This window comes from Euprymna scolopes, chromosome 41 (genome assembly GCF_053919585.1).
Source record: "Euprymna scolopes isolate OS-2025 chromosome 41, ASM5391958v1, whole genome shotgun sequence".
Lineage (NCBI taxonomy): Eukaryota > Metazoa > Mollusca > Cephalopoda > Sepiida > Sepiolidae > Euprymna > Euprymna scolopes.
In genome coordinates this window covers 28,744,046-28,763,911 of record NC_136522.1, presented here as the reverse complement: position 1 = coordinate 28,763,911, position 19,866 = coordinate 28,744,046, and the positions used below count along the sequence as shown (strand labels likewise).

The following is a 19,866-nucleotide window of genomic DNA, read 5'->3' as shown; positions in this document are numbered from 1 at the left end:
CTAATATCTATTAATTGATTAGTGTATAATATCGATTGACCTCAAATATATCTTAATTGACACCTAATATTTATTAATTAATGTCTAATATTTATTATATTATAGTTGATATAAATATTGACGTTTACTGTGTATTAATTGTCCTCTAATGTGTATTTTTTATGTGTAATATCTATTAATTGGGCTTTTGTATGTATTAATTTGCATCTAATATCTAATGACGTCTAAAATTTTTAATTGACGGTCAATATCTATTAATTGACGTCTTATACTTATTAATTGGCGTATTATACCTATAATTTGACGTCACATACTTAGTAATTGACGTTTAATATATATTAATTGACGTTTAATATCTATTAATTGACGTCTAATATTTATTGGGAAAATGTTTACCTATTTTGCATAAAATTAAATTCAACTATATATACCTCACATTTGGATTACTTTATGCCTAGCAGCTGTCGTAGAAAATTCATAATGATCGGTATATCACTTTTGGAGGTCAGCTTTTGAATATTTGTTTTTCTTTATAACTGTACACTTAAAACACTACAAAATGGAATTTTATTACTTTTCTATTTGCAGTACAAAGTAATTGTGGATTCGAATAATAATTCCAATAATTTTTCCTTTACTCGGAAATATGCATGGGATTTTGAACGCAAGGACTTGTGGTTTATTAGACGAAGTACTTGGTAAACTTCAGTTTTAAGTTACACGTTTCTTGAGGTTAAAGATTCAATACTCAGTGTCAGACGACACATAAAATTAAGTTGAAAATTACTTAGGACCCTTAGGTCCAGTCATGGCTTAAGGAATGAAAGCATGGATTAAATATTAACTGTAGAGATGGTGTTTATATTTTTAGATTCCCGTAAAAACCTATGTAATATATGCATATATTTTCGCAAATGTTAAAACCTGTTTATGGGAGTTAATGAGGGAGTTAATCTATTGATTTTAGTTTTACTAAAAGTTTAATAATAAATATTTATAATTTTATTATCCAACAATGGTAAATCAAACTTTAGACTAAGACAAAAAAAAAAAAAAACAATTCAAAGAATCGCATTTGCCATCAGAAAATAGACACATTTTTTTTCTGATTCCAATACTCAAAAAGCTCTTGATATTTTCGATTCAGATTACTCGCCCGAACACTAATAGTAACGTCTATTCTATGGTGTGTATATTTAGTGATGAAAATACCACTTTAAAATAAAGTCTGGCAGACAGAGTTATTTATCAAACTACATGGACGCATTTACAAAAACATACTACAGTTCATAAAAACCTCTCCATGTTATGTATGGATAGCGTCCATTATTCTTTATCGTATGTTAAGGTTGGAACCGTTTTTTTTTTTCTTTATTTCACAGGTACAAACCTGAAGAGTATGACGAAAACAACTCGAAACTAAAATATTAAATGAAGCAATGGATTAATTTTCCTTAACTATGAGTGGTCTCTTACTGAACTATCTCCATAAACAATGTTTTTAGTAGACAAGGACGACCCCCAAAGCTTAAATATTTAACTAAATGATGGCTCAATTTTCCGTAGCTCTAAGTGACCTTTTACTGAACCATCTCCATGAATATAATCTTTGGTAGGCAAGGTGTAAACAAAGATCCAGCAGATTACTTTTTGAACGATAAATCTAGAAGATTACTTTGTGAAAGATAAATCTAGAAGATTACTTTGTTGGTGATCATTTTACCCTTAAAGATTTAACTAAAGTATAAATCTATTTCCTTAACTATAAGTGGCTTCTTAATGGACCACATTCATAAAAATATGTTTTGTAGACAACAAAAATCAAACAGAATACTTTGCAGACGGCTTCTATAATTTTAAATATTTAACTAAACTATGGATCCATAGTTTGATGATTAATTAACTGTAAAAATACACTTCCTCGTGGTTAAAATTTTGATAATGATTATACAAAGAGGAAATACAGTTAACACAAATTTAGAAAAGACATTTATAATCATTCTTCAATATTCAGAATTTTCACCAGAATAACCCCAAGTATCGAGTTAGCAACTAGAACACAGAACAGCCGTATTTGGTAACGTGACCCACGGGATATATCGCGTGAGGAGGAAGGTTACAAACTGTCAAAAAGATAATACATGCACACTTGAAATATTTAACCGAACTATAAATCCATTTTCCTTTACTATGAGTGACTTCTTACTGGACCATCTCCAAAATAAAATCTGTAGGATCAAGAAAGATTAATCAGATGACCTTTCGGACGAACACCTCAACCTGAAAATGTAACTCAACTATGGATTCCTTTTTCTTTAACTATGAGTGACCTCTTACTTACTCATTGGTCTTAAGTCCTCATCTAGCACGAAGCCACATTTCAACATGTATCTTCATTATAAATGAAATCCAACCTCAAATCCGCCTTCACCTAATCAAACTAACCAACCAGAAATTTACCTATACATAGGGAAACAGCTGAGCATGGAGAAAATCTTGTTAATCATATCTGGGTTTATCAATAAGTAGAGACACTAGTAAAGAGTATATTGTGCACGTGTGAGCCTTAAACATGATCTATTGTAGATAGAAGGTCAACAAATATCAAACAGGTTACTTTTCTGAAAAAAAAAGGAACTCCATCATGACAAGTTTTTGATTAACGATTGAAAGCATAAGAGTAGCTTCACATCGTGCATACATATTTTTAAGATGATCTAACGACTTTTAATACTTAAGCTATCTGCTTATAAATAAATGTCTCTCTCTTTCATTCTCTCTCTCTCTCTTTCTTTCTCTCTCTCTCTCTCTCTCTCTCTCTTTCTCTCTCTGGGTCCTATTTTCATTTTGTCTTTTAGCCTAACAGACAATGATGGTCGATTAAATAATTGTTCTTCTGTAAGAACGTGTTTAGTTAAGTAATCAAATGATAATTAGTGTAAGAACAGTACGAGAGGCGTTCAAAAATAATGCCTCCTACTTTTATTCCACCGTAATAGATCAGAGGGATTGCCTTTATGCATTTATGACCTGAAAGTTTCATCTCTCTGTTGCAGATAATGACGGTGTGAAAATCTAAGAAAGCAATCACTGTCATTAACGTTCATCAGAAGTAGAGATGACTCATTGAATTCTTCCATACAGAAACATTAAACGGATCAACATTCACCGGCGCCTGTTGAAAGTTTACCTTTTAGTTTTTAGTTAAATGACACCACTCCCGTCTTCGTGAATCTTCAACCTTTTCGTGTGCTTTTTCAGTTAAACAATAGGAGGCCTTACTTTTGGAACGACCTTTGTACAACATGCTTTTTGATTAGGTAATTATCTTTGGTCTGGAAGGACATAGTGACAAATACACGAACACTGAGAAATCGGTTGAAGAAGAAGTATGATTTGTATTATTTGGATTCTTCGATTTACTGTCCTCATCTTGAGTGTTATTCGCACAACGTTTTGCTCAATGTTTTTACTGTAAAGTGATTGGAAATTTCCTTATTCTGCATAAGTGCTGAATCGTAGCATGAAATGATAAAAGATTGACGTAAACTTTGAAGTTTGAAGTCATTTTTGTCAGACAACATCGAGTATAAGTTTGTAAAATTAGACAACTTACGTTGACAAATAGGCAGGTTTGTCCATTTTCCTGATTCATCGCATTCGGCATAAGAATTTGAGCTTGCAATGAAATATCCATTATTGCACTTGTAATAGACACGTGATTCATAAATAGCACCAGATACATTATGGATGGTTCCGTTTTCGATATTCAAAGGGGTTTCACAGGGAATTTCTGTTTGAAAGAAAATGATTATCATGGTTACAATTATGATGATAATGATTATTATTGTGATGACGATTATGATGATTATGATGATTATCATGGTTACAATGCTTATTAGGGTGATGATGGTTATAATGATTATAGTGGTGCTTATGATGGTGATCATGATGATGATGATGATGATGATGATGATTATCATGGTCAAACTAATTATGATGATTATGATGATAATTATGATGATTATCATAGTTACAATGATCATTATGATTATTATGATTATAATTATGATGATTATTATGTTACCATGATTATGATTATTATTATATGATTATAATATGATTATATTATACGATTATGTTACAATGATTATGATTATATTATATGATTATAATATGATGATTATGCCTACATTGATTATCATGATGAGTATGATGATAATTATGACATGATCACTTTTCCATAAAAAACAACAAACAATATCACATTTTTCCAAAAAAAATAAAATTATCAAAATAGATATTTATATCAAAACTAGACATGCTCCATAAAAAGAACGTAAGTCTCGTAAGTCTTTTATTCTTGTTTTGTGTGAGCTCAAAGTATGAAGCCGATAAATGATGGCATTTCTATTAAAAGGTAATGGTATCTCTTCTCCAGTTAGACTTGACTAAATCCAGTGCAGATAAACGAATCATAAAGTTATTTTGATGGTTCTGTGCCTCTCTCTTAACTCTCTTAGTTTAATCTCTCTCTCTCTCTCTCTCTCTCTCTCTTCGCTATCTGCAATATTGAGTAATATGTGTTATATCTATGTTTCTCACATGAATAAAACCTCTATTTCAAATAAAACGTAATTAAGTGAAGAAATGACATACGTAGGTTTCAACAAAGAACACGTTGAAGAGAAAAAAGTAAAGGATGGTTTGGTTTATGGCATATCAACCACTTATCGGTTATTAATACGCAATAAGGTTGCCAAATGGAATTCTCTAGATAGGAAACGTATTTTATATTATTTCGGAAAACAAATTGAAATTAAACGATAAAGTCTAAATCTTTGATAAAGTCTAAGATTTTAACTTAGTTTGTGTCTTAAAACAGGTCCTTTAAATTTTTCGAATTGCCTGAGTTCTTCTTCAGCTTTGTTGAAGATCATGACATTTTATTAATATATGTTTGACTTTATAAATTCTTGATATAATAAACAAATTTGAGAATCTTTAGCTTTCAATAAATGCCTGTGAGTAATACGTCTATGTCCTATGTGGAATGTAGCTACTACAAGCACTTATTACCTTTCTGTAGTCTAGGTGCCACTCATCCAAAGTTGTCCAAATGTTTTGTAATTGATTACTTTGGCATTTATCCCAAGATCCTTACTATTTTTCTTTGATTATCTTGTTTATAGAAAGTTGAAGATCAATGGAATCTTAGTATTGGAAGTATCATGTTAAGCCATTCATTTTTTTTTTTTTACATAGGCTTCATCACTTATCAAGGCCGAGAGGCCACTCAATGATAAGGGTTAAAGAGTGTACAGTAGTCAAAAGGACAATATAGTAATCGATAGTAATGGAAGTAAATTTGTTAACTTAAGTGTAACGGCTCATCAGAAACTTGTTCACATTGGACTTGAAGACAACCATATTATAGACAGCTTAAGCCATTCATTTGCAGCTCTATCCGTTTTTTTCATTTACATGAATGCCGATGTGACTCAGTCTCCAACATAATTCAATTTAGTCTGCTTCTTGTTATAGATGGAGATGATCTTGTTTAAGATTTTAGTGATAAACGGGTGATCGATATTTTATTCTTCATTGCTGTGAGTGCTGATTGGAAGGCAGAAAAGATGATGAATTTATCCGACTATCATTCTGTTGGTTTTAGAGCCAAGTATATGGTTGCAGCTTCTGCACTGAAAATTGATGCTTTTTCAAGTAGTCTATACTGCATGATTGTCTTATTTACCATAACAGTATCTCCGACTCTACCTGATTCTTCAGATCACCTGTGTTGATGTATTTATAGATGGGATGATGGAGTTTCTGTTTTCAAATTCATCCTTAAATATAATTGGGTTGGTTTTGTTCTTTGAAGTTATCAAGTCAAAGATACAAGATTTAAATTCCGGGATGGAGTTTTGAACATTATTAATTGGTGTATATGACTAGAGTTCAGCTCCAGTTTCTTTCTATGTCCCTTAATACAGTAACTAAAAAGATTAATAGAACTGATTTCTATCTCAAATTGAGTTTTATATATTGTGTATTAAACATGCAACAATATGGCGATATGACTCAGTCTCCAACATAATTCAATTTACTCTGCTTCTTGATATAGATGGAAATGATCTTGTTTAAGATTTTAGTGATAAACGGGGGATTGATATTTTATTTGGGCTGTTAAGGGGTCAAAGTTAAACGATTTGACCTTTGAGAACTCTACTAAACTCCTGCGCCAATTTTAGGTCTAAACACTTAAAATTTTAGATATAGCTTCCTTGGACATGAATCTAACTTAATAAATTTATTTCAGCCCCAAACAATAAATGTTAAAGGGTCATAATAGGGGTCAAAGTAAAAATAAATAAAGTAGTCCGAAAAATTTTAATAATATCAATAATCATGTTCGAAGTGCAGTCGTTTACAGAGTTCCCAGTGCACTGCGTTCCTCACACTGACATGCCTATTCTTATATTCGTTCTGAACTAGTTTGCTACCTTCATGACACTATCATTTGCCGGGGGGTACTTGGTTGAGATATCCTGGGAACGCAACCAACTACCCTGGGGAATAAACGATATCAAACGATAGGCACATGGAAACCTCAACAGGTTGATATGTTGTTGGCTATAACCAGCTGCATGGGTCTCGCCGTGACGTCATTGCGGGTAGGATTTTATCAACAGTGTTGATAACAGAAACCGTTGGGCTGAAATTGAACGCCGCATAGAATAAAGCGAACAATACATCTTTATATAAAAATAAAATTATTTATTTTTGACAATGCAAAAGCATATTTAGTTAAGTGATCGTTAACCTACTCGTCTAGCACAACGGCTCTGTGCGTCCGTCGCGCACAAGATGCAAATCTCAACTTGTTTTAAGACAATACAATTATCATTCAATTCCCCTTTTCTTTTTCATACAAGCAGGAGGAAGAAAGTGAAAGAACGCAAAAGAGAAAGAGAGTGAAAGACATAAAAAGAGAGAAAGAGAGATATTCATAACGTGTGAACATTTTGTTTTGATTTCTGTGTCTCGATGAAGAGTTCTTTGGCGAGGGGGGGTGATCTTTTGAATTCAGATCGTTTTGACTTGGTTGAATATTATAAATAACTGTCACTCTTGGCTCAAATCATACCTGATTGATATATTCTAACATTTTAAAAATCACAAAGCACCTGCATGACACGCGTACTGTTAGAGCAATAAGTAAATGCTGATGTAATTCTCTACCTTTGTAAAAACCAAGAACGTCCTAGGATGGAATACTGCTGTCACGTGTGGGCAGGAACTGCTTTGAGTATTCTTTCCTGCCTCAACAGGGTGCAAAACCGATTTCGGCATCTGATGCCCGATATCCCTTTTCTCCTCTCTGTAGCCTCTGTCTCATAGAAGAGATCTTGCCAGCCTTTCTGCTCTACCGTTATTTCCCAGACAGGTGTTCGACTGAGTTTCATTCTATGGCCCCCCTCCCCTCAGTAAGTCTTTCACGGCAAAAAACAAACTAGTTATAAAACCTCATCAATTTCCCTTACTCTCTATCTGTACGTAAACATAAGCAGAAATTTCGATGAGTTTTTCCCCCTAGAACTACTTGTCTGTAGAACACGATAGAATGAAGCTGCTTCCTGGCTGACTATGACATGGTCGTTTTCAAGTCAAAACATGAACAGGGTTTTGATGAGCCGTCCTCTATAATAAATTATAAAATTTTCATTATGGTACCCATTAACCCTTATTCTCGAGTGGTATATGGGTCTTGATGCGTAGTGATTATACTATATGGTGTAAAAAAAAGATAATCCTCCTAATTAAACTCACCTATACATGATGGATATGGATTCTTGCTCCAGATTCCTCCCATATTGCAAACGAGTAACTGTGTTTTCGTATTAGCGTATTCTTCTTGTTTGAAGGCATATCCAGGGCTACAGGAAATATTTACTGTTGACAGGAAAGCATTGGCTGCACCGACCGATTCTATTATTGTCTCCTCTGAAACAGATTCATTTAACGGTGGACAGGCTATAAAAGAAAAAGAGAAACACAAAGGGATTTAAAAAAAACGATCTAAGGTTAAAAGATACAAAAAATGAAGAATTTTTTTGCAAACAAGGTCAATCTATATTCTATGGATTTTTTTTCTTACCCTTAACTGGGTGTATTGTAATGAAGCATAAGGAGCTATTGTGGTGGGGGGTCAAATTTATAGGAGCAATCTGGGTGGGAAGTTCGACAGCAAGATGTTTGTTCACATTATATTTTAATTTTTGCACATTGGTACAGTCAGGAAAACTAGAAGGAGGAGCAAATTTTATAGGTAGGTGGTCCAAGGAAAGAATCTTCTGGACCTTAACAGTGAAGAGGTTAGTCAAGTGGGTCAAATTTATGCTGCAGTAAATTAATCAAAACATAGTCTGTGAAAGTACTTGTAAAACAAGCACATAGATGCAACACTGAAGTGATGCGACAGGGAACCTATCTTCTTTGCTGCAAACTACTTCTGTTATACATTGGAACCCTATGCTGGTACGTAGGGATTAAGTCATCAAGTATCAATTTCGTGAGCATTTAATTAAATGCATTTAAGGGAGATTTGGCAGCAGTGCAGCCAGCGAGTGAAGCGAATGGGTTAAGGGTCAGATAGAGACAAGGGTCACTCGACAAAACATGCTAAGAAGCAGATGTCAGTTTGTTAGATGAAAACTGCATCACATGTTCAACACAGACGTTTGAGGCAATTTATGTCTGGGGAAACTGAGAGAGTAGACATTACCTACAATGTAGGGATCAAGTGAATCTCGTCATTTGTCGACCAATTTTAAATTAAATAAGGAAAATAATTGGAAGAAATTAACTTTAGAATACCTTTTATAAAGAATTAATTTTTAATCTCATCTTGTGAAATAATCTTCTTTCCCCAATAAAATCTTTAAATTGCCAACAAGTCTCTTTGTGTTTTCATGCATGAATTTTATTCGTTTTAAATTAACAGAAGATCAAATCCATTGGATGATTCTACGATACAAATTAACAGCCACAAACACATGGGAAGCAACGACCAATAAAAGAAAGATCAGACACACATGCGATCAAAGACTTTTATTTCATCAAGTTGTTGCTTGATGACTCACAGACGATAACACAGCCGCAGTGAGTGCATGTTTAAACGCACAAGTGTGTTTCCACGTTAAACATGAGCCCAAATAGTAACCCCTTATGTTCCAAGTAGCAATACGCCTTGGTTGGGGTGAAAAAGAAAAAAATGACTCTTTTTCCTTTCACTTTCACTCTCTCTTTCATTGCATGCTACTTGAATACCTCATACTCTTATCATATACAGTGTCCATGACTTTCGCTTCCGTCACTGTCTCTCTTTCAATCTCTTTAATATTAGTGAATAGTAACAAATAAAGAAAAGAATAAAAATTTTGGAATACTCTATCATCCTCATCATGTCTGGTTTAACGTATGTTTAACATATACTAGCGTGGGTTGGGCGATTTTTAGAAATTGACTTCCAGCCTAACCTATCTCTTGCCAGATTCTTTATTCAGCTCTCTTATCCTCAAGTTCATCCTTATTACTTTTCCAATGTTTTCCTTGGCCTTTCCTATCAACCAACCATACTAAAAAGAACACCTATCCATTCTTTCTATGTGACCAAACCAGCAAAATCTCATGTTCTGTACATATCTGCCTATATCCTGATTTAAATTCCCTCTTTACAGTATAAATCCATTTTATCATTTGCATATCATTTTTCCCCCATACAACGCATGTTTCCAACACTCACTGGCCAAGTTTTGTTTCCATGCACCATCATATAGACTCATTCCCTGATCGACAGTCGTAATGTTCTGTTTCTTAGTAATAGCAGAAGCTCACTAAACTTACGCCATCGACTCTTCACTTTTGCAATCACACTAATACCTGTTCCTTCCTGTGCTCCAATAGCATTTCTGCAAGTTGACAAGTAGGCCATCTATTGTTTCACCAGCAAGCCCTAAATCAACATAAAGCATCTATTCCAGGCTACCCATATAAAACTCCTTGGACAAGACACAAGTGAAAAGCAAGATACTCAGTACAGAACCCTGATGTATGCCCATTTTAACCTAAATGTGCTGTTAATTATTACACGATTTTAAGCATTTCTATACATTGTTTGAGCAACCTTCACCAACTGGTCGTTTGTCAAAGATTTCCGCAAATCCACAAACACAAAATACAAATACTTCTTCTTACCTAGATATTTCTCTGGCATTCGCATCAGGATAAATATAGCATCATCAGTATTTTAGTTAAACATAGCGGAAATGCTTATTTGACTCCTTATTTGCTGCTCAGTTATTTTCTCAATCACTCTCAGAACATGATCCATCAACTTTAAGCCTTTATAATTATTTCTATCCAGAGCTCTTCTGTTAGTTTTGTAACAGTTCATAATTCTATTAAAATGCCAGTCTTTTGAAACAATCTCTTCTTTTATGATCTGATTTGTTAAATTTGTGATCATCCCATGATATCACTGTGTTTTTTTTCACCTGCAGTCTTCCATATTTCTGCAATAACGCCTGGAGATTTGATAGTTTTACCCTTACTCACAGACTTCCATTTCTTTTTCAATTTTTTTACAGCTTGACCAGACACTGCTACTTCTGCAATTTTTAGATTTTCTAAATCCCATGAAAACTAAATATTTAACAATCTCTGATAACATCATTTCCAAACATCCCTCTTGTGTTGCTCATTTGTTGCTAGTTCCCCATTGCCATTGCGTACTTCTCTCCAACACTATCCATATTTGCCTTTGCCATCTGTTTAGCTATCCTGAATCTTTCATTCTTCTGGTCACTTCTTCATAGTATATCTGGAAACTCAGCCTCCATTTTGACTTTGCATCTTGATCTTGTTCTTGCTGCCACCAGATAATATCATTATTCAATAAACTTTTCTCCATTCACTCCAACGTTTCTGCTTTTCTTTCATTCTCTTCTCAACTTCCTCATCCTACCAGCATGTCACTCTGATATCTCAATGTCCTTTTATTCGTCCACAAGGTCAACTTCTTCCACACTTCAAAAACTGGATCTGGTAACTGAACGCTTCATTACGTTATCTCTAATCTCATGCTTCCATTATTAGCCAGAGGAAATATCACCACAAGAAGTATTATTATTTAGACCGTAGTTGGATGGAAAAGAAAAGTAAACAAGAGAAAGAGAAAAGAAAATGAGGCTAATTTTGTGCTCTGCCTTTATATTTTTATATAACTGGCTTTGCAAGCTAACTTTCCTGATTCATTCAAGTCAACCCGATCTAAATGGGTAAACCATTTTTCTACATAAAATGTTAATATATACTAAAATGACGAAACATTTAAAATATTTGTCTTAGACAAAGGCAAATAAGATATTAAATTCTTATAGAAGACTTTGAATGGCATCTAGAGGACCTACTAACAGTGATGTCTTATAGAATATTCTACAGATTAATGTAGAGTGATGAGCTGCTCCAGTCTTTTGTTGTGTAATGGATCCAACCAGGACCAACACTACTGATTCCAAAGGAGATCGCCATTGCTCCTCCCCGCCCTCAAGTATTTGTAAATAATTACAAAAAACAGAGGAAAGGTGTGACAAAAGACTTGAGGAAATAACTTTGTGGCCTTATATCTTGGTGCCCCAGTTGTGGTGGTTATAATCATCCCCACCCCAGCATGGGCAGGAGGTGGTTTGGCGATAAGCGGAGGGGTACGCAATAAGCAACCAGAACGCAATCCCACAATATCCTTCCTTTTTTCGATCTCTTTTTCGTCCGGATAGCATAGGATAAGACATATATTTTTGTCTCCCCGTAAATGGGGGGAGGGAGAAATCCCCTCCCTAAGCATTAGTTGAGGTTAGTTAGTTTTACTTGTGAAACTAAATTATCACTTGTAAATTGTTTTTGTAAAAATATTGTAATATTTTCTTGTAAAAGAAATAAATGGTTTATTATATTTCTCATATATTACCATTGTGTTGTGCGTCGTATTTTGTGTCTGCCTTAAGTAAAAGGTAACGTGCCTGAAGACGCAGAAGATTCCAGCAAGATTGTCACTAGAGCGGGGGCATAGTCCTGGGTGAGGAAGGCATCCACACCAAACATTCCCGGTATGTCTTTAATCTTACCTCTGACAAAAGATGTCTAATCGACAGATCTTCATATGCGGACCGTTTCCAGGACATTTGATGTAACACGTGGTTCGGCCACACGCCGATGACCAGTCTATGGATGTACAACTTTATGGGAAAATAAAGGTATAGGAAATGGGTTTATCAGAAGAAGAATGGAGAGGAATTTGTTCAATGGGATAGACAAAGAATGATAAATGGGATTGTTAATCAGGGTTTACAATGGTCGACGACAATTACAGTTGAAAAGTTGAGATCAGTTGCGAGTTTGATATAGTGGAAGCCAGATCGTGACTTGGGCCAGAAAAGCTTTAGAAGATCGAGATAAATTGACAGTTCAACCTCAATAGAAAAACTAAGATATGGACGCTAAGGTTCAGAGGGTCGATGGTGACACACACACACACACACACACACACACACAGAATGCAACGCATATTTACAGAAAGTGTCAGAGTCTGTGTTTTCCTTTTGAGTTATTTTATTTTTTATATATACTTATAAACCTATGCTCACCCCCTGAAATACCACAAATAAAAAAGACAACGACACATCCAGAAGAGAAGATGGAAGGGAAGAAGGCTATGCAAATAACGTTGGAGTAAGTGGAGACCACGGAATCTCACATCATAACTTCTGACGTCTCCAAGATTAGCAGCAAACCAAAGTCTTCCCTCTATTAATGAAACTGTGAGAGAAGAAGGATATCTATGTAAAACCCTACTGATAGACAGCTGAGGATATAGAATCCTACTGACGTCATCATACCCATTTGGGCCAACTTGTAGAAGACTCTGGATACTATGGTATCCCTAAATGTGATAAAAGTACTCCAACTTAGGCTACATTTGGCTTTCATACATGTATTTATTATTACAGAGCAAATTCTCTATTGAATATATATATATGGACTAGCTGTACCCGGCCACGCGTTGCTGTGGCTCAGTTTGTTATAATGGAACACATTTCTCAAGAAAAATTGCATTTTGTTCGTTTATTTACTTTTATTATATTTTGCAATTTTTTTAATCAATAAAAGTTATTTTTTTCCCCAAAAAAAGATTAATTTTTTACCATAAATTGTTAGGTGAAAGTTTTTTTTTTCAGGAAAACTTGCACTTTTTTTTAAAAGAAATTTGGCAGTAAACGTTTCTCTTTGAAAACGGAATTTTTATTATAAAAAGGACAGATGAATGCTTTACATGAAAACTGTAAATAGGTGACAGTAGAGAAAAGTTTGATTCTTTTTTTTCAAGAGAATGTACAAATTATTTTTTTAACAGATGTTCAGAAAATAAACAGAAAAATACTTCCATAATTAATTATGCAAAAAAATAAATAAAATGTTGATTTAGAGCTTCAACATTATGCTTATAAATTACGATAAAACTTGCTGAGTATGTGCTGCTTTACGGTTGTTGTAAAAATGGAATGGAAACTTAAATTTTGCTCCGTTTTAATCTTTCTTAATTTTTCAATTGTGCTCCCCAAACGAATATAATCAAAACAGTAACATTCAACAATTGTACTTTATATATAAAACACAAAATATTAAAAAAAAAAAAGTTAATAACGAAAGGGAAATAATTCCATTTTTAAACGAAAAAGTCAGTTTGGTATATCTTTTTGTTATTTTTTACATGTCCAGCTTACCATTCACATTGGAAATGTCGACATTTATAGGTTGTCGGGTACGTTTACAACGAATAAACGCTCCAATCTACGCATGTTAAGAACGGCTTTCGGAATAGACACCCCTAACCTTGTCAGCATACCCGAAAAGCTATAAAAGTTGACGTGTCGAATGTGAACGATGTGTTGGATGTAATGTAAAAATGTACCGAATTTAAAAGGGAACGAAATTCAAATTTCCGTTCCATTTTTACAACAACCGTAAAGCAGAGCATTCTATGCAAATTTTACCTAACTAACTGTATTACTGCTATTTTTTTAAGCAAAAAAAAATATTTAGGTTTGGCTATAAATTCCTAAACTAATTTCACTCTAAATAATTTAGGTGACTGAAATAGGAATCTAATTGAATCTTTTATTTCCTGAATAGTATGCGAGAAATTCATTTTTCTTTGAGTTATATCGAATTCATTAATACGGACTTTAGGGGCTTTTTTCGTAATGTTCCTTTAAAAATTATTTTTTATTGTTACAAATTACGATGCTTTATTTATATAAAAAAGGCAAAAATAAATTCTTGCATTTTTTATTTACTACTGAAAACCATAAATTTAGTAAAGGTATTTTTTGTTTAAACAAAATAAAACATTTTCACTAAGAGTTAAGTAAAAATAATTAGTTCATTATATTCTGCGATCATTATTTGATAAATACTGAAATTTTCATTAAAATTGGTTAATTTCCTGATTTTTGGTGATATTTTAAGTAAAGGGAGGGATCAAAATGTTTATACACTTTGAGCGTTGGCATTCATTTTGTCTGTACCTACCATTTTTCGATGAATATTTGATAGGAAAGCGACCACGTGTGGTTAATTTACCTGTTTTTTTCAGAGAGCGTATTTTTTTTTGCAAGAAACTCAAACTTTTTATAATAAAAGTTAAATTGAAATATGCTGCAAATTAAACATTACAATAATGGTGCAACATATTTTGAAATTAGAAAAATAAAAAAACAAAAAACTTTGTTTTAGCATGTTAAAAGTATTTAGGTTGGTAGATAATTAAATTCTACTGTATTGGTATAAGTTTTTTTTGCTGTTGTTTCTTGCTTTTTACAATTTTCGACTAAATACTTCTAAATTAAGCAAGGTTGCTTAGATCGTATTTTAAACTAAACTTCGGAGGTTGGAATGCCCCCTCCCCACCTAAAATGTACTTGTGAAAAATCGATTTTATAGCGAGATTTTAGAATGGTTAGCCGAAAAAAAAGGTGAAAAACAAAACAAATAATCAATAAATAATTGTTACCAAAGGCAATAAATGCTACTTTCTTTTACTTACATGAATGAGTTTATTTTATGTTTCAAAGTATTTTCAAGCTCTTTTCTTTATTTTTTAATCTAAAATTGCGGGTGTGTGGGTGCCAAATATCTCCAGATTTTCTAGAATTCCCCGCTAGATTGCAAACGAAATCTCCAGATCTAGCAGGAAAACCGCTAAATTGGAAACACTGGTCACGTGACGGGATAAATAATTGTCCCTAATTTTAAAAAAATGGCCTATCGGTACAAAGAAAACCAGCTATTTATTATAGGAAAATTAAGTATAATATTATAATTAAAAAGAAATATATAAAAACACACATGGGTATAGTAAACATATTATACCAAAACGTGGAAGCCATCCGTCCAGTGGTTATTTAGACTATTAATTGCGAACGAACCAAGAGTTACATTTGAAGCCACATGGGGGATTCTCTTTCTTTCTCTCTTTCTCTCTCTCTCTCTCTGTATATATATATATATATATATATATATATATATATACAGAGAGAAAGAGAGAGAGAGAAAAAAAGAAAGAGAATCCCCCGTCTTCTTTGAACAGATGCATTATTGTTCTCACTTATTTTTAACTCTGAAAATGTCGAATTGTCGTATGGTTGTTTACAAAACAAAGATAAAGAATAGGATTTACTCACATATGGAGAAAGTCGCATTGAAACCAGAAGATACATCCATCACAGAACTGATAAAATTCAGACGGATGACATTACTCATGGTTGTGTGAACATTATAAGAAGAACTCTTTCCTGTCAGGTTACTCAAAAATCTGCTGTTATCATAAACCTGTTGGGGAGGAAAAACAAGAGGATGTATTGCTTATTTGGTATCTAATTGTAACATTTATATGTTGAACGAATGATTCGCACACAGTCATTTACATCAACACATACTTTTGCGCATGTACGTTCTCGCCGGTGAGCGGTCAAGAAAACAATAGAATAAGGTCTTTAGACATACATGCACAGTTACTGGTCTTTCATTCTTTTGATCATAGCTTTTCCATGTGTGGGCCATGATCCCTGCATGGTTGTTGATCTTGGTGGTGTATGGGCATAGTCTCGGGGTAACATTCACTTAGATTTTTATATTGCCAGATGCATGTTTTTTTGACATTCTTTTGTTTCTCGTTTCGACAGCACGGCGTTTTCATCTCCTCGTATCGTCATATCATTCCGCTTGCAATTCTAGCACGTTTTGTCTAGGGAGCTAATCTTTGACCTCCGCTTCAACCACATCACCTGTATTTCTGTTTGCTGTCAGGTTATCCTGCCATATACTATTGTGACCCTTGCCAAAATTCAAATTAGTTAACTCAATCGCTACCTACTGGCATAGAGTTGGTTCTTTGGAATAGCTTGGCATTCAGAGGGAGAGTTAATTTGCGATAAAATCTTCCTTACATCTGCCTGGATGACGCAGGCCTATCGATAGACAGCTGAGGATCTAGCAAGCAATAATCACGGAGGACTTGGCCACGACCTCCATATAGCAGGTCAGTCCAAGAAGTGTCGTTTATCTACTGATGTCAGATCTGTTGTTAATAAGTCATGCCTAAGCAGATAAACAGGGTGCTTTGAAAAGAACAATAACAAACTATATGTAGACACATGACAATGATAATTTATCTCTTAAATTATTTAATCTTTGGTCTAGTAATTGTTTAGTATTTAGAATAAGATACTGATTGTCTTATTGAAATGTCAGCATTGCTTGATTTCCGATGTAAATGTGTAAAAAAAGTATTATTTTCACGATTAAAATAAAAAATGTAATTTTTTCGACCCATGAGCAAATTCTACATTTACTTCTATTATGTACTAATGTGACTTTTGCCAATATTCAAACGAGTTAGCTCAATCGCTACCTCGTGGCATAGAGTTAGGTCTTTGAAATAGCAAAGGGAATTTTTATGGTATGCAGCTTGGTATCCATTTATCTCCTAAATTATTTAATCTTTGATCTAGTAATTGTTTAATATTTAGAATAAGATACTGATTGTTTTATTGATATATCGGCATTGCTTGATTTTCTATGTAAATATGTAAAAAAAAATATTGTTTTCACAATTAAAATAATAAACTAAATTCAATTTTCTAAATCCATGAGCCAACTCCATGTCTATTTACTTTTAACGCAGAACCAACACTTTCTTTTTAAATTTATTCTTGTCTATCAATCGTGTTCCTTATTTTCCTCATTTAAAATGCATTTTTAAAAGTTTTCTAATGCTTATTTTAAAAAGGCTCTCATCCATTATCGGCACTTTGTTTAATCGATCTTGTTTGCTTACAACGTGCATGACATCATTTTTTAGTGAACAGGCCTGCTTTACGGAGATCGTGACTTGGTTGACTTCTAAGATCCACATGTAGAATTGCAATTTGTTAGCCATTTTGTCTAACAACAACAACAACAACAACAACAATTCTCGCAGTAATTACATAATAGCACGATAACATTCAGTGCAGAGACACGATGCTCACTAGATTTAAATATTTGTTTTTTTATAAAAGAAAAATATAAGATATAAACTTTTTAAACGGAAATGTTGATTGGATACATGAGAAAATGATAAACAATGAAAATAGAGGACAACTTACCTCGAGAAAGTCATTTGTATCTGTTAAATCAAACCAATTGAAAACCAAAGTGAATAAACGTTGATTATTAAGGGTACGAATTACCCAACTACATCGGATATTAGTTATGTAAAAGCCGGAACTTGGATTTGTAGTAATGAAGCCGGGAGAACTTATTTGACCGAAATCCGATTGCAATGGTATGTCACAACCTAAAAAGAAAAAAGTTTTTGTTTGGATTGCTGGAGTGAAGAGTAATCGTTAATTGCAGCGTTTGTATTTAAACTTTAAAGTTGCTATTTATTTTTGTATTTAAATCTTAATGTTTTTTTTTATTTGTTTATGTTCGTATTTAGATTTTAAGTTGCTATTTATTGGTATTATTTAGCCTTTAATGTTAATATTTTTTGTATTTAAGTCTTGTTGATATTTTTTGTATTTAAATCTTAATGTCTTTTTATTTATTTATGTTCGTATTTAGATTTTAAGTTGCTATTTATTTAGCCTTTAATGTTAATATTTTTTGTATTTAAGTCTTGTTGATATTTTTTGTATTTAAATCTTAATGTTGCCATTTATTGATATAATACTGTATATTTTGTTTTTAGATCTCAATGTTGAGATTTATCTTCTCTTATATAATAAAATAGGAACAATAAAAATAATTATAGAAAAAAACATTATAGCTTGGAAAACATCGATACCACATATAAATTCATTATTACCAGAGTATTAGTCACTATCTTATGTGTTTTGCGCATATTTATAGTCACATTCATCCGTTATAATAAAAGCTTATATTAATTCCTAAGAGCATCACAATTCAAACTACATCTAAATTAACGGTTGTAGCAAATTTTTCTCCCTAGTTATCATCACCTCTTGCAATCGCAATCATAACTGGGAATTTCTCAATATTTTTCACATGTTTGGTCCGAAACCGTCTGTATTTTTTCTTACATAGATACGTTTACATTTTCAGTTTTTTAAATAGTGATCGCGCCCTAATAAAAGTACCGTTGCTCCTATTGGTTGTCTGTTTACATTTTTCGGAATATGGGATTATCAGTTTCTGTTATTTACCGAACAGTTAAGCACAAAACAAGATGGCGTCACTCAGCAGATGAAAAAAACCAGGCTCTTTTTTATTGATGAATTACAGGTCAAACAGTTTCGCAACCTTCATCTATGCACAATTTTTCCAACGTTTCCATTTCTATATTTACTCTTTGTTTGCACACTTAGCCTGTTAGCTACAAACACTATGGATCAGTTAGATTGGATACTTCTTATTAACAATACAATTGTTCCTGGAAGACTACACACTTACTTATTCTTCCAGAAGCAGATAAACATAAGCACTTATCATTCATCTTTCTCAACAGAAATCTGTCGGTCATATTTTACAACCATCTCATGTTCCAATTACTAGTGCACACATACAGAACCCGATATCGACCTGAATAAAAGTTTTCTGCTCCATAGATTTCCATCATCTAAAACACTTTACAGACCCATTTTTTATGCCTTCTATTTTTCATAGTTTACCGGAAAACCGGACACCAACATTACAACATGTGTTATATTTTTTTAAATCAGCTTATTTAGATACGTACATATGTTTTTTATGGTTACTTTTCTTTGATTCATTGCTTATTATACTTTGTAACACTTTTGTTGCTGTTATGTATTTTTATAGCTGCATACAATGCCATAAAAGTATTTTATTATTATTATTATTATTATTATTATTATTATTATTATTATTATTATTATTATTATTATTCCTAGTAGTACTAGCAGTGTGTCAAAATGGTTGACATAAAGCATTTAGTGTGTTTGTCACCTTTCGGTTCTATCTCAATGCTCGCTAGCACTGCTTTCTGACAGCACTGTAAAAAGAACTGTTGAGTAAATCTTTCCCTGCAAATACATAACCTCTCTGTCAGCAAGCCATATGTGATGCCTCCACATGGTGGCATACGCGGCCCAAAGCTGAAACACAAGGGACTCTAAAGAGGTGTGGCTCCCCAAACATGTGGCATGAAGGTCATCAGAATGTGGATACGCCCTGGCGCCAACGAACCAACCTCAACACTGGGTAATTTCCCCCATGCCT

The 19,866-nt window shown here is 33.3% G+C and overlaps 1 protein-coding gene across 2 annotated transcripts in view; it reads right to left on the bottom strand.

The window, feature by feature from the left end:
• LOC145266452 (uncharacterized) overlaps positions 1-19,866 on the bottom strand; it is a 582,076-nt gene that overhangs the window by 415,816 nt on the left and 146,394 nt on the right. For both annotated transcript variants that reach the window (XM_080122128.1, XM_080122127.1), the window contains exons 11-14: positions 17,769-17,959; positions 15,804-15,951; positions 7,834-8,037; positions 3,617-3,793 (exon numbers count right to left, since the gene is read on the bottom strand). In XM_080122128.1, coding sequence (XP_079978254.1) covers positions 3,617-3,793; positions 7,834-8,037; positions 15,804-15,951; positions 17,769-17,959 — 720 coding nt within the window. The remainder of the gene's footprint in view (positions 1-3,616; positions 3,794-7,833; positions 8,038-15,803; positions 15,952-17,768; positions 17,960-19,866) is intronic.